The sequence below is a fragment of the Lathamus discolor genome, chromosome 3 (assembly GCF_037157495.1).
Source record: "Lathamus discolor isolate bLatDis1 chromosome 3, bLatDis1.hap1, whole genome shotgun sequence".
Taxonomy (NCBI): domain Eukaryota; kingdom Metazoa; phylum Chordata; class Aves; order Psittaciformes; family Psittacidae; genus Lathamus; species Lathamus discolor.
Window position 1 is genome coordinate 50,336,001 of NC_088886.1, and position 13,559 is coordinate 50,349,559.

Genomic DNA, 13,559 nt, shown 5'->3' on the forward strand with positions numbered 1-13,559 from the left:
CGTGAGAGTTTATTGCTGTCTTGGTAAACATTGTTTAACAACAGCGTGCAACCCTGAGCTGTGATCATTGCTTAAACTTATTGGAGCTGAGTAGGTGGACCCAGGAGCAAGCATTCTGCTGCACTTCTTGGCAGCATGAAGAGGACCCTGCTTTGAAAACAAAATAAGAACCTGTGATTTTTTTACATCAGGGCTGTGTTTTACAAGGGGGAAGCTTGTGGAGTAGGTGAGGAAAGTGGTTGTTAAATGGAAAATGGAGGAGGGCGGAATCAGGGTTACAGGATTGGTTGTGGTGCATGAGCTCTTTGGGAAGACTCAACGTGACAGAACAGGTTGGCATCACCCATCTGCTGTTGTATCCCCATGTAAGCACAAACACCCATGAGTGCTGCCATAGCATCGCTCCTGGAAATTATGCATGATATTCAGAGTACTGTTTAAAGATTGCCATACGAATAACGCTGTTATGAAGAGACTGTAAACATGGATTAGTTAAAATGAATGGATTATGAGGTTGTAAATCAGTCTGTAGGACTCTAATGCCATCACAGACTATTCACAGTTTGCCGCTGTCCCTTAATTGAAATTGTAGCCTGGATTATATTAATGCCCTTCTATAAATCGAATTGCAAATCTATATTCTGTCTCTCTGCAGCGGTGATGTTTTATTTAGTTAGTTTTCTTTCCCAGGGGAAATGATCCCATCGTGCTGAGAGCCTGGGGTCAGCCTCACTCTCCAGCCCATGTGCTGGCTTAGGCTTTAATGAAGCTGTATCCTTGTATGCTGCTTTTCCTCTTACCTCCACATACCTGGAGCGTGTTTCTTCCCATTTTCACATCTTCTCAGGGCAGCTAAGATGGTTACATGGAAAAGATGTTCAGATGGGAGGGACGGGGGAAGACATGCAGGGGCAAGAGGTGAGGATTTCTTCTGATGCTGTCCCAGGTGGTATTTCTGTCCATGCATCCTGTTGTGTGTCCATGACCATGTTCCTAGTCCCCTTTGGGGCTTTAGGATTCTCCTTCCAGTCCTGTGCAGAGTGAGCAGCACCTCCATGGCTCATGGGCCACTGCTGGTCCCTCTGCCTCCATCTTATCACTTCTCCCTTCTCCTTTCTGCAGTGGGAAGAAGTCAGTGGCTACGACGAAAACCTCAACACCATCCGTACGTACCAGGTGTGCAATGTCTTCGAGCCCAACCAGAACAACTGGCTCCTCACCACGTTCATCAACCGGCGTGGAGCTCACCGCATCTACACCGAGATGCGCTTCACTGTGCGGGACTGCAGCAGCCTCCCCAACGTCCCTGGCTCCTGCAAAGAGACCTTCAACCTCTACTACTACGAGACAGACTCTGTCATTGCCACCAAGAAGTCTGCCTTCTGGACAGAGGCACCCTACCTCAAAGTGGACACCATTGCTGCTGACGAGAGCTTCTCCCAGGTGGACTTTGGTGGCAGGTTGATGAAGGTGAACACAGAAGTGAGAAGTTTCGGGCCCCTGACCCGCAATGGCTTTTACCTGGCTTTCCAGGACTATGGGGCTTGTATGTCTCTGCTGTCTGTCAGGGTCTTCTTCAAGAAGTGCCCCAGCGTGGTGCAGAACTTTGCCATCTTCCCAGAGACGATGACAGGCGCAGAGAGCACCTCTCTAGTGACTGCCCGTGGCACCTGCATCCCCAATGCCGAGGAGGTGGACGTGCCCATCAAACTGTACTGCAATGGGGATGGAGAGTGGATGGTGCCCATCGGCCGCTGTACGTGCAAGGCTGGTTATGAGCCGGAGAACAATGTGGCTTGCAAAGGTAAGGTTTGTTTTGGCTAACAAGGTGCTTCTATTGGTTTTGAGCTTCGCTTAACAAAATGTTTGTCCCCAGACAAGCTCTTTTGGGTAATGCCTGTTGTGAAATGGGTTCTGCACCATTTACCTGCCCTGAAGCAGTGTTGCTCTGGGGACCAGACAGGGATTTGGGAGCGGTCAACCTGTGTCTTCTCAGTGTGCTCCAGTCAGTCCATGGCCAAACTCCATCAGTAGTTGCCGCTGCGAGCCCGCTGGAAGCCTCCTCTGTGATCTGTTACCTTCAAAGTGCCACGCAGGCTGAGCCGCTTTCATCTGCCTTGTTATTCCCCCAGCAGAGCTGCGGGAGCTGGGAGCTGCCATCGGGCCCGGCTGCAGTGAAGCTGCTTTGATTTTCAGCATTAATTGGGTTTTTTTTTGCTGTGTTTTTTGGGTTTCCCCAGCCGCTGCTGCCTGCTGGAGGCCTCCATAGCGCAGGGTTATAAATATAAAATAAAAGCCAATAAAAACAGCGCTTGCTGCTTTTCATCTCCTTTCGCTATTCTGATGAATATTTCTCAACTACTGTTGGAGAATTGGCTTTATTTGCTGCCCTTTCTGTCTCTTCACAATTAAGATGGGGTGTTTGTTTTTTTTTGTATGCTGTTTGGAATGAGAAGCTAACCTCATTTCATTAGTGCTTTCCAGAAGGTAGGCACCACCAGGTTGGGAAGAAAAAGGTTAAAGACAGGTGTCAAAGGGCTTTAGGGTTGGTTTTGGAGGAGGGGGAGTGATGGGAAGAGGTCTGACTTGAACCTCTTTTGGTGCAGGTGGCAGCAAGTGTGGCAGGCTTGGCTGTGATGCTCCTTGGGGTGGCCACTGCATGTTTCTTCTCCATCTGTAACTCTGGATATATGAAAGTGGCAAAGTTGGGATTCAAGCTATGGAGAAACTTGTTTGTTCATCTGCTTTAAACCTGGGAACTTGTGTAGGTTTTCACCATGAAAAGCCACATTCCTGCCTGGACAACATGGGGACGGCGATGCCTTCCTGTGCCAGGGCTCCAACAACTGGGAAAGGACCAGAGTCCTTGCTTTGCCATTAAGTAGCATCGCTGGTGGATTCCTTTCGGTTTTGTGGTTGATCTTGAATGTGGTTTTGCTCCCACTAGGAGATGGATTCCCGTGAGGAGATAAAGTGCTCTGACGGAGGGAGGGCTCTGCAAACCGAAGCGTTTCTGGCGAGACGTTCCTCTACTATTGAATAAACAAACAGAAAGCGCACATGGTTTTATGGCAAAATGACATTTTCTCGTCATTGAAAAATAAATACTCATTTTAGCTGAAGACTGGAATTGGGAAATTATGTCATTTTGCCAGAAATGTGAGGAAAACTACAATGTAAAACTGCTGCAGGTTTCAGTGATGTTGACCATTCTATCTGCTGCTGCCTGCGGTGGTGGAGAAAGTTGGGGTCTTGAATGCTTCTAACTTCCTAGGGGGAGATGATTGTTGCACCTACCTGGTGCTTGTTGTATGGGACAAGGCAGAAAATAGGGGATAGGGGGACACAAGATTCTACAAGAAATCTGGAGGGGGGCTTTTTATAAGGGCCTGTAGGGACAGGAAAAGGGGAAACGGCTTTAACCAGACAGAGGGGAGATTTAGGTTAGATATAAGGAAGAAGTTCTTCCCTGTGAGGGTGCTGAGGCCCTGGCACAGGGTGCCCAGAGAAGCTGTGGCTGCCCCATCCCTGGCAGTGTTCAAGGCCTGTTTGGACGGGGCTTGGAGCACCCTGCTCTAGTGGAAGGTGTCCCTGCCCGTGGCAGGGGGTTGGAACTGGATGAGCTTTAAGGTCCCTTCCAACCCAGACCATTCTAGGACTCTATAAAGAGGCATGGGAGCAAACCTGCTGAGGGGTGGGCATTAGGCCTATCTCCATGGCTTCTTTTGTTTCCTTTTCTCATGCAAACCCCAAAACGGTCATGGTGTGTTCATGCCATCAAAGCTGTGCTGACCAGACCCCTATACATTGGGAATTTGCTGAGTTCTCTGTGCCACAGCACTTGTCTCCAGCTGTGCTCCCACTCCTCAGCAGTGCTGATGCTGAAGGAGAAACCCCTTGTGCTGCCCTAATATGGGTTCTGCGGAGCTTCTAGTGAGCATTTTGCCTTTGCATGGGGCGCATGCTTTGCATTTGGGCTCCTTGAGGGAAAATTCAGGATCCTGTCAGGCCTAAGGCAGTAGAAATGTCTTTTACGGATTGACTGACGTAATCTGGGATCCTGAAAGGCACCAAAGTATGCTGTGGATGCAGACCAAGCAGGTGATTAAGCACCTTGAGCACTGCCAGGGATGGGGCAGCCACAGCTTCTCTGGGCACCCTGTGCCAGCCAGTGCCTCAGCACCCTCACAGGGAAGAATTTCTTCCTCATCTCTAATCTCAATCTCCCCTCTGTCAGGTTAAAGCCATTCCCCCTTGTCCTGTCCCTACAGGCCCTTATGAAAAGCCCCTCTCCAGGTTTCTTGTAGCCTCTTTAGGCACTGGAGCTGCACTAAGGTCTCCCCAGAGCCTTCTGTTCCCCAGGCCGCACGAGCCCAGCTCTGGGAGCTGGGGTCCAATCCTGGCAGCATCTCTGCGAGGTGAGCCCAGCAGATGAAGAAGGCAGGGGAATGCAACCCCCTCGAGAGCACCGAGACAAACAGAAAACCAACAAATTATTACTGCTAAACCTTGTGACGTGACACCTCATGCCCACCAGACGGGCAGCAGTGTGCTCAGGTCCTTGCAGTATCTCCAAGGTCTAAAGGGATACAAGGAGAAACTTGTTGGCCAACGGGTGCACACGAGCTACAGAGAAGACAGAGTCCAACCCAAGGGCAGATTTCTATTCAAATGCAGTTAATTTTTCCAGCAGTCCTAACGTAAGCTCTGGCTCAGGCTTTTAGGACTGGTTTTAATGAACCTTTAGGAGGGGCTGGCAGGTTTAGTGGTTTTGGGTTCCTCGCTAGTGTTGAGCGGGAACATCAAATTCACAGGTCCCACTTACAACCCTAGCCTCTCATCTATCACCCCGACAAGGGAACTGGGAAATACTCTCACAGGACTGGGAGAGAGGAGTTACGGGAGCTCTGCCCTAAAGACAACACCATAGTAGCACCCAACACTGCCCACAGGATCATCAAAAAAGCATCATCTCATCATCACGCATATGCTTGGTGCCATTTAATCACCTGCTTGGTCTCGGTGCTCTCGAGGGGGTTGCATTCCCCTGCCTTCTTCATCTGCTGGGCTCACCTTGCAGAGATGCTGCCAGGATTGGACCCCAGCTCCCAGGAGCCACGTGCTCCTGACATCTGCTCAAAGCCTTCGTCAGGTGGAGATGAGCCACTTAACAAACCCAGGGGAATTGTCACCAAGGAAAAAAGAAGGGAAAAATCCCTTGGTATTTTAAGGCTGACAAAATGGGCTTAATTCTAAAGTGGTGGGGAAAAATTAGGGTTGAATTGTTTAGCCCCCCCTCAGTCCTCTCTCATCCCTCCCACCCCCAGGGGATAGAGTCTGTGCCTGTCATGGGGCTATTAGACTGGAGTGGTTTCGTGCTGACAGCAGAGCTCGGGGCCGCTGAGGGATTCATTAATACCAGCTTTTATCGGCACTTAGCTGCTCGCGAAAGGCACAGGCAGGATGCAATCTTCATCTGGGGGTATTTTGCTTCCCGAAGAGATTATTGTTGTGTGTTAGGGTCAAAGTGATGAGGGGTCATTACCAACACATCACTAAGGTGGGGGTGGAGGAAGGTTTTCTTTATCAGTCTTGCCTGGTTTTCGTTTCCATCCCAGGCTGTTTGGGTTTGGCACAGACCTCCTGGCTGGTGTGGAGTTGTGTCACTCTCATATGGGTGATGGCATGCCATACCCTAAAACCCACTGGACTGCCTACCCCATCCTCTTTGGCATCTCATGCCCGTGAGAGCTTGTGGGTCAATGTGAAATGGAGGCTGTTACTGAATTCAAAATGAATAATTCATTTGGTGTGATAGCCCACGCTCCGTTCGGGTTGATATTAAATCCATTCATCTTGCTCTGCTCCGTCCCTCAGCCTTGCTTTATGGCTTCCTTGCATGGTCAAGGTGTAATGCATCATTTCGCTGGTGAGGAGGTGGGAGGAAAAGTGGGAGTGGGGATCACTGGGAGGCCAGGGAAATCATTTGAGACCTTGGATGAGCGTGCTGGATGGATTTTGCTTGTTCTCCTCAAGGAAGATTATTAAGCCCTTTCTCTGCTGGTGTTTTACTCTGAAACCTAATGATGGCAAGGTAACCCCTCACTAGAATGATGGCGGTTGCGAGTGTCTTGGCTTTTATCCCTTTTGATTTTGAGGATGGGGCACTGTACTTTTGTCCTCTGGAATCACGCATTCTTTCTCTCTGACCTTCTCAGTACCAGGCAATAATTCGGTTGCACAGAGAAGCCAGCAAAGAAGGCTGGATCTGAATCAGCTTTGTGCTGAATCTTTTTACTTTATAGAAGATTTATAAACCCAGGGAGAAGGGGTGAGGGTGGTCCTGCTGCTTCCCAAGCTTCTCTTGCCTTTGTGTTTTCCCTTCTGGCAAATTCCGTTCGTGGTGTGGTCAGGAGCCTCCAAGCTGCTGCAGCCTGGGATAATGAACCGACCTGCTTGCTTGCAACAGCTGAGCTAGCAGGGGTGGCAAAATATAAACCAAACCCAAACCACAAGAACAAAGCTGGGCTGTGATGCCTGTGAGGCAGAAACTGCTCCTCGAGCATCCTTGTTCCCAGGCATCCCGGCTTTCCACAAGGCAGCCAGTCCCCTTCCCCATCTGCAGGTCCCCCAGCCCTTTTTCAGCTGCCATGCACCAGGCTTTGCCAAGACTTTGCCAAAGCTTTGTGTGTGTGTGCAGGTTTATTTTGGTGATCTGCATTCCTTTGGTTTCTTTGTCTCCTTTCTCTGTTTGTCCTTCTCTCGTTCCTTGTGCATGGAGGGCTGGATTTGGGAAAGGAGTAGTGGGGGGTAAATTTCCTACCAGTGGAATGTCAAGGAGCGAGCAGCCCCATGCCAGTCCCCCCATTATCCTCCCCTCCTGCTGAGCAGCCCTGGTGATAATTATTGATTTCCATTATTTATCCACCACAGAAGGCTGGAAACAATAGCAGAGCATGCGATTTATAAAGTGATTTTGGTTTTAATAATAATTAGGAACATTTTGTAATTATTACTAGAATAATTTGCCAACACTTAAACCCAGGGAAGCGTCAAGTTTTCCGAATCAAATTGTTGCTTGTGCTGAGAACTGGGTCTTTTTGTTCTGTCTGGCTGTGCCTTTGCCTGCCCTTTTCACACACCATGTTCTAGTCCAGTGCCCCTGCACTGTGTTGTGGCACCCAGTAGAGGTTTCATTGGGTGAAGAAGGTGATGCTGGTTTTGTTGCATGGGTGGATAGCAGGAAAGGAGGCTGTGAGCTGCCTCACCGTGTCTTGGGGATACAGAACTCTGCTCCTCTGTGCCTTGGGGTGCATCTGTTCTGGGATGGTGCAGTTTCATGCCTAGCTGCCCTGGTACCTGGATCAGGGTGAGCACTCCAAGCATTGCAGGGGCTGCAGAAAGACCTCACTGCCTCTAGCCTCCCCACTGCTTTCTCTTTCAGCATCTCATTCCAGCTTGCCTGGCCCACAGGCGATCTCTTTTTGAGCACTTTATCCTCTAAAACAGGAGGGGAAAAACAAAGAGGTAAAAAGAAAGTGCTTGCCCTGCCCGTCTCGCCTTTTGCCGTCCCTTGGATTTGGTTTAGCGGAGCCACAGCTTCCCAGCTTGCTTTAGGAAGTGCAACCCTCTCCCCATCCCTGGTTTGGTGGCTGTGGGTGTTGCACTGGCTGGTGGCAAGGTGGAGGGGGTGCTCTGATGTCCCTGGGGTGCAATGGTGCAATGGCATCTGGCACTGTCCTATGGCAGGGTATGTGATGCGGCCAGCAGCATCCCAGAACGGGATGGGTACGTTGAGGGCTGGGAATCCCCATGGAGAACCCCACCTGCAATCTTAAATAATGGGGCTTAAAACCCGCTTTAGGCTTCCTCAGACTCTTTCCTGGAGACCAGGACAAGATCAGACAGTTTGTTTCCAGACCTTTCTGTCTCAGTCTGTACCTATGGACACATGGTCACTGCACCAGCAGGATGTGTGCCCGGCAGCTCTGATGGAGGGGAGACTCTGGGGCTGCAATTGATGCTCACGATGCTTTAGGTGGCTTTGTGGGGAAGTTGTTTTTCTGTGTGTTTGGAAGTGGGATTTCAAGCTTTTCTCCTGTTCAACACCCGAAGAAGGGGTGGCTGGTCAGTGTGCTGGCACACTGGGGCTGCGCTTCTGGTCCCCCAGGGCTTGGGTGCCTGGTAGACATTAACCATCAGAAAACCTGATTTTAGACTAAAGTGAGAGCATCCATGCACCCTTCCACACCTAATGGCAGCAGAGAGTGTTTTATTCTGTGTTTAGCTGAGCCACAAACCTCTTGACTACTGAGAAAGTGGCAGCTCTCCCACCTCTTCCCGGGGATGCCAGAGGGAGGGATGGAGGGATGCTCCCCTTTGTTGGAGGGGCTTTGCTTTTGCCTGGCAGCCATCTCCCTGCTTCCACCACTGGGTGGAACAGGCAGCCCAGTTTTACCACGGCCATGCTGCAGAGGGGAAGCGTTTGAATCACCGCGCCTCCAAAAAGAAAAAGAGAAAGAAAAGGAAAAAAAAAAAAAAAAGAAAGTGTGATTTTTCTTAAATTATGCCTTAATGAAGACATCCATTAACCTCTGTGATAATTTTGCAAGGAAAATGTCCAGAAAGCCTTGCTAAATATTTTTTTTAATGAGTGTGATGGGTTTTAATGGAAGTCTTAATTAGACATTATTAGCCAAAATGTTCCTTTGGTGGATTCGGTCCCTTTCCTTTCCCACAACACAGGGATGGGGAAGGACCGCGTGCCCTGGGATGCTGCTGTCAACGATGCTTGGGCACTGCAGCTACTGCTCTCTGGCTTTGTCCCCGTACCCTGAGCAGGGTCTGGGTGATGTCTGCAATCCAGACCCCTCCAAACGGGAAGTGAAGGAGAAACCTGGATAATGACCAGGAGAAGGTGTGAGTGGAGGTCAGGCAAGCATCACTAGCCTGGGCTGCCCTGGCCACACTGTCACTGCACATGGCCTCAAAGCGAATAGGGAATGGCCCCCTATCTGTATAGGGTGTGTGTGTGTGTGTATTTATTTTGATGCAGTATTTTCCTTCTCAGATTGTACCATGGGCCATTTATATGTTTTCCCTCCTTATAATGGGAACTTTTAAGTGTTATTCCAGTCTTAAGAAGAAAAATCCCCCCTTGATTTCTACCCCTCCAAGGGTGCTTCTCATGAGCCTGTTTACAAATGGGAGCATAAATCTGCTTCCAAACCCTTGGCTTGTTAATGGTCCGTCTAAAAAGCTTTCTGTGGTAGCTGAAGTGTGCTTCCTTGGGGATATCGGGGTGCAAAGCTCTCTGTATGCTGCAGGAACTGCTATGGGCACATGTCTGTGCATCCCTGCAATGGTGGGCTTACTCTAGTCCAGGAGATCCAGCTCTCACCCTGCCCTCATCATGCTGGAGGCCCTTCCCTCTCCGGCTGGCGTTGGGATTGTTCTCCTGGACAATGGGAGAGCTGTGAGGAAGCGCAGGATCCGGCCCATGTCCGGGCCCCGCATTGTTTCCACCCTTGTTTGCAAGCAGTCAGCACCTGGCAAGCTCAGTGACTCAGCCCGGGGTGGTTTAGAGCCATTCTGTAACTTTTTCCTTTTTTTTTTTTTTGCTTTTTTAAGTCCTGAGAGTGCTCTTTTGGGAACAGCTCTGGCTGGAACCTCTGCTCTGGAGACCGGCTGAGAGAGCTGGGCTCGTGCAGCCTGGGGAACAGAAGGCTCTGGGGAGACCTTAGTGCAGCTCCAGTGCCTAAAGAGGCTACAAGAAACCTGGAGAGGAGCTTTTCATAAGGGCCTGTAGGGACAGGACAAGGGGGAATGGCTTTAACCTGACAGAGGGGAGATTGAGATTAGAGATGAGGAAGAAATTCTTCCCTGTGGGGGTGCTGAGGCCCTGGCACAGGGTGCCCAGAGAAGCTGTGGCTGCCCCATCCCTGGCAGTGCTCAAGGCCAGGTTGGATGGGGCTTGGAGCACCCTGCTCTAGTGGAAGGTGTCCCTGCCCATGACTGGGGGTGGGAACTGGATGAGCTTTAATGTCTAAGGTCCCTTCCAGCCCAAACCATGATTTTGCTGCAGTTTGTTTGCCAAGGGGTGGGCATCTCACCCGTGTTTGGGGCTGTGCTGCACTGTACAGCCCATGACAAGCTCTTCAGGAGTCAACATGTCTCCCAGAAGGCTAGTAATAATAATTAAAAAGGGAAAAGAAATGAGTGTTTTTACCCCTTCTGTCCAGTAATAATAATAAATGGGGCACATTTTTACCCCAAGCCATGAGATAACTCATTGGCAGTCCCTTGTGCAGGGTGTTGTTTGAGAGCTAGGCTGTGCCCTTGGGGTGTAGTTGAGCTTTGCAGGTCCCCTGCAACCTCTGGTTTGGGAACCAGGCCTTCACTGATGATGTTTACTAAGTGAAAAACCTGTTGTGTAAATGCAAGCCATGGAAAAGCCATGGATGTGGTGGAGCATGTCACACTGCTGCACCTCGCGCTGCTTTGCCTGGGCTGTCAGAGGGGGTTTTGTGTGGGTTGGACTTGCCAGCCGGGGCCTGGGGCACTGCGTATGTGCAGAGCAAGGATGGAGCCCACCAGGGTGAGGGCTAAAAGAAATCAGCACAGATTACTGAGGTTTTAATTTCTCACCCTCTCCAAACCCCCTGCATGTGCTACCCGGGTTGTTCTGCACCCAGCCAGTGACAAATGGAGCGGTGCCTTGGGTGTTAGCTCTGAGTGTGTTAAAAGTGGTCGTTTGTCACACCTGGTGTCTTGTATCTCAGAGGATGCGCTGAGAGCAGGAGCGTGGTGATTAAATCAAAGCATCACTGGCGCACTTAAGCAAGGCTTTTGGAGGAGGGCTGGGGAGCCAGGGGAAAATCCATTCGTCTTCAGCCAGCGCAGCAGACTCGCAGCCAAGAAATGATCCACGCCTTGTCTATTGGAGCATCAAACCAGACGAAGTAGTCAGCTGTGGGCACCTCAAATTAAGATGTGCAAACCTGAACGAGGAGGGAATTGATGTTCCCCCACACTGAGCTCCCAGGGGAGCCTCACCCAGCGAGCAGCAACCAAGGAAATGCAATTAATGGCATGGTGTGGAACTGCATTGCTTAGTTTTTATGTTAAACTCAGGACTTACCTGCTTGTATGGTATTTCTTGTATGAAAATGGCTGTTAGGAAGGAGAGAGCTGAGAGTAGGAGCTGGTTACCTTGGTATAGTGACCAGCTATTGTGGTGATGCTGTTGGTGTGGCTGCATCCTGCACGGTAATTGCTGACCTCGCAGCAGCAGCATCCCTGTGAGCAGGGAGTGATGCTTGGGCTAATGCCATCTCTTCTTGTCTCATCTCATCTGTTGACTTCCTGGGACCTCTCCAGGATGATGCTCTGATCAGTGTGGCAGAGCTTTGCCGTCTCCTTGCTCTTTTGGGTGAGCACAGGGCTGTGTGTCACCCCAGAGGTGACCTAAGGTCTGGTTTCTGGGATTTGCTGTCTAAAACTGGTCCATAAAAGCAGAGGCTTCCTGGGGAATTGGTACACAAGGGGAATTGAAGTGAATAGGAATTGAGTTTCTACCCTAGCTCAACTGGCTATCCCCTTGCTGGTTCAGCAGCCAAGAGGGTAAATTGCCTTTGAGTTGAGATTGATATCGACTTATTTTTATCTGTTTCTTATTTTTATTTTTTACTATATTTTACTGAGGCACTTAAAACCAATCACTCAATAAACCTACCCTGGACATAGCTTTGGAATGGGTTGATGCATGCCAGCATGGCACACAGGGAGCTGGTTGCTCTCTTTGGGAGCAGGGACTACTTGATGCTTGTGGGTTTTGCTCTGTACAGAATATACATAAGTGATGTTCATATTACAAATAATAGTAAATTGCACTCAGCTGGGAAATATGGCAGCTTGCTGCTGAAAATGCCCCCCCCCCCCAGCAGTGGAAAGCTTATGCCTTTGTGGATTAATGGAGGCAGTTTCCCAAGGACCAGGGCTGTGTGTGGGCAAGTAGATGTGAAGGCAGGAGCAGAGGGTGCCTTTAGTCCCCTGATCAGTGCTACATTTCCCTTCTCTCTGTGGCTGGGTAGGAAGGTACCTTTCCTCTGAGGAACAATAATTATGGCTTGCTTGCTTATAAATATTCATAGGGGAGCTCTCTTAATTACTTTTCTAATTAATTCCATGCATGAGTCTCTTGGGGGGGAATGAGGGATCTCAGGGAGCAGTTGCGCCTTGGCTGGGACATCTTCCCATGCTGAATCCATCCTCCCATGCCAAAACCATCCCTAGGCATGGTCCTCAACCAGTCAGTCAAACTGCATCCCCAGAGGCTCATCTTCACCAGGATGGCAAGGTCCTGCTCCATGATGGGGCATCCCACCACCCCAGTGCAATGCAAGGCACGATGTCCTCCAGTGTCATGGTGTGGACACATGGAAGCCGTGTGTCCGCGTGTTCCTGCCTATGCCGGCAGTGCAAGCCTGTCCCTGCAGCTGGAGCTATCCCCCATCCTGGGGTGACTCATCTTCATGGTGTCAGCACTAATAAGGAACCACTTCAGATGTAATTAATAAGCACTTGATGCTCTCTAGATTGAGGGGATACTGCGTGGTGTGAGATGGCAAAGGAGGGAAAGGTACTTAATTAGTTTCGATTAAGAGTGGGAGATGTTTGCATCCCAACCAGGTTTGTGCTTCAGGGAGCCCAGGGGCGATGCTGCTCCAGTTTCCCATTTGGGGAAGGTGCTGGAGTTACTTGTGACATTGGTGGTTCCTGAAATCCCCAGGGAGTTTCTGCTGGTTGCAAAGCAAAGACAGATTGTTTTTAGGGGGCTTCTAACTACAGCCCCTGCCAGCACCTCTGTACCTGAGGAAAGAGCTAGTCTCTGAGATCCACCATGCATTTTTGTGGCAGCTCACTTTCCTGCTCATTAGGTGGCTCGATCGCTCACGTAGGTGTTGAGTGGTGAACGGAATGTGCTGCGTTAAGTGGTACATCAAAGTATCAGCTCTCCTGTATGGCTTCCAGTCTGTGTCTATTGACTGCTGGAGTCTCACCTTGCTGCAATTCATGGGGGAAATAGTCGCATGCCACAAATTCTGTATTGAGACCAGTGCTCGGGGTAGGAGTAAAGCATCTTCTGGGGCTTGTGTTTTTGGAATGCGAGTCCTGTCCTGAATGTTGATCCCCCCACTTGTTTGCTCCAAATTCATCAGGAGGTTCATTGCAAGTGACATTGCAGTGCTGTGGATGCATTTGCTCACCAGCACATGTCTTGGTGGTACCCTCTCATGCTTGGCCCAGTCGACCAGAACTGGTGCAATCTGATGGTGATCAGCATCGCCAATGTGACACAATGAGCATCTCTTGCCCTCATAGCACCAGCCATCTTTAGCTCAGCCTTAGTTTTATCATCCTCATTAAAAACAAGAGTGCCCCAGGTTGTGAGGGTTTTCCCATGTGGCTTCTTCCCCACCCCTTAGCTCTGGTTTTAACATCCAGCAGAGATGTAAATATTCATCTATTGCTGGTAGGGGTGGGGAAGGCCCGGAGAA

General features: G+C 50.0%; 1 protein-coding gene across 2 annotated transcripts in view; it reads left to right on the plus strand.

Annotated features, from left to right (window-relative positions):
- EPHB1 (EPH receptor B1) overlaps positions 1 to 13,559 on the plus strand; it is a 68,747-nt gene that overhangs the window by 26,715 nt on the left and 28,473 nt on the right. The window contains exons 3-4 of one of the 2 annotated variants that reach the window (XM_065675160.1): positions 1,123 to 1,804; positions 1,877 to 2,252. In XM_065675160.1, the coding sequence (XP_065531232.1) occupies positions 1,123 to 1,804; positions 1,877 to 2,034 (840 nt within the window). In that variant the 3' untranslated portion in view covers positions 2,035 to 2,252. Of the gene's footprint in view, positions 1 to 1,122; positions 1,805 to 1,876; positions 2,253 to 13,559 lie in introns of those variants that run through there. The other variant, XM_065675159.1, reaches the window with a different exon arrangement.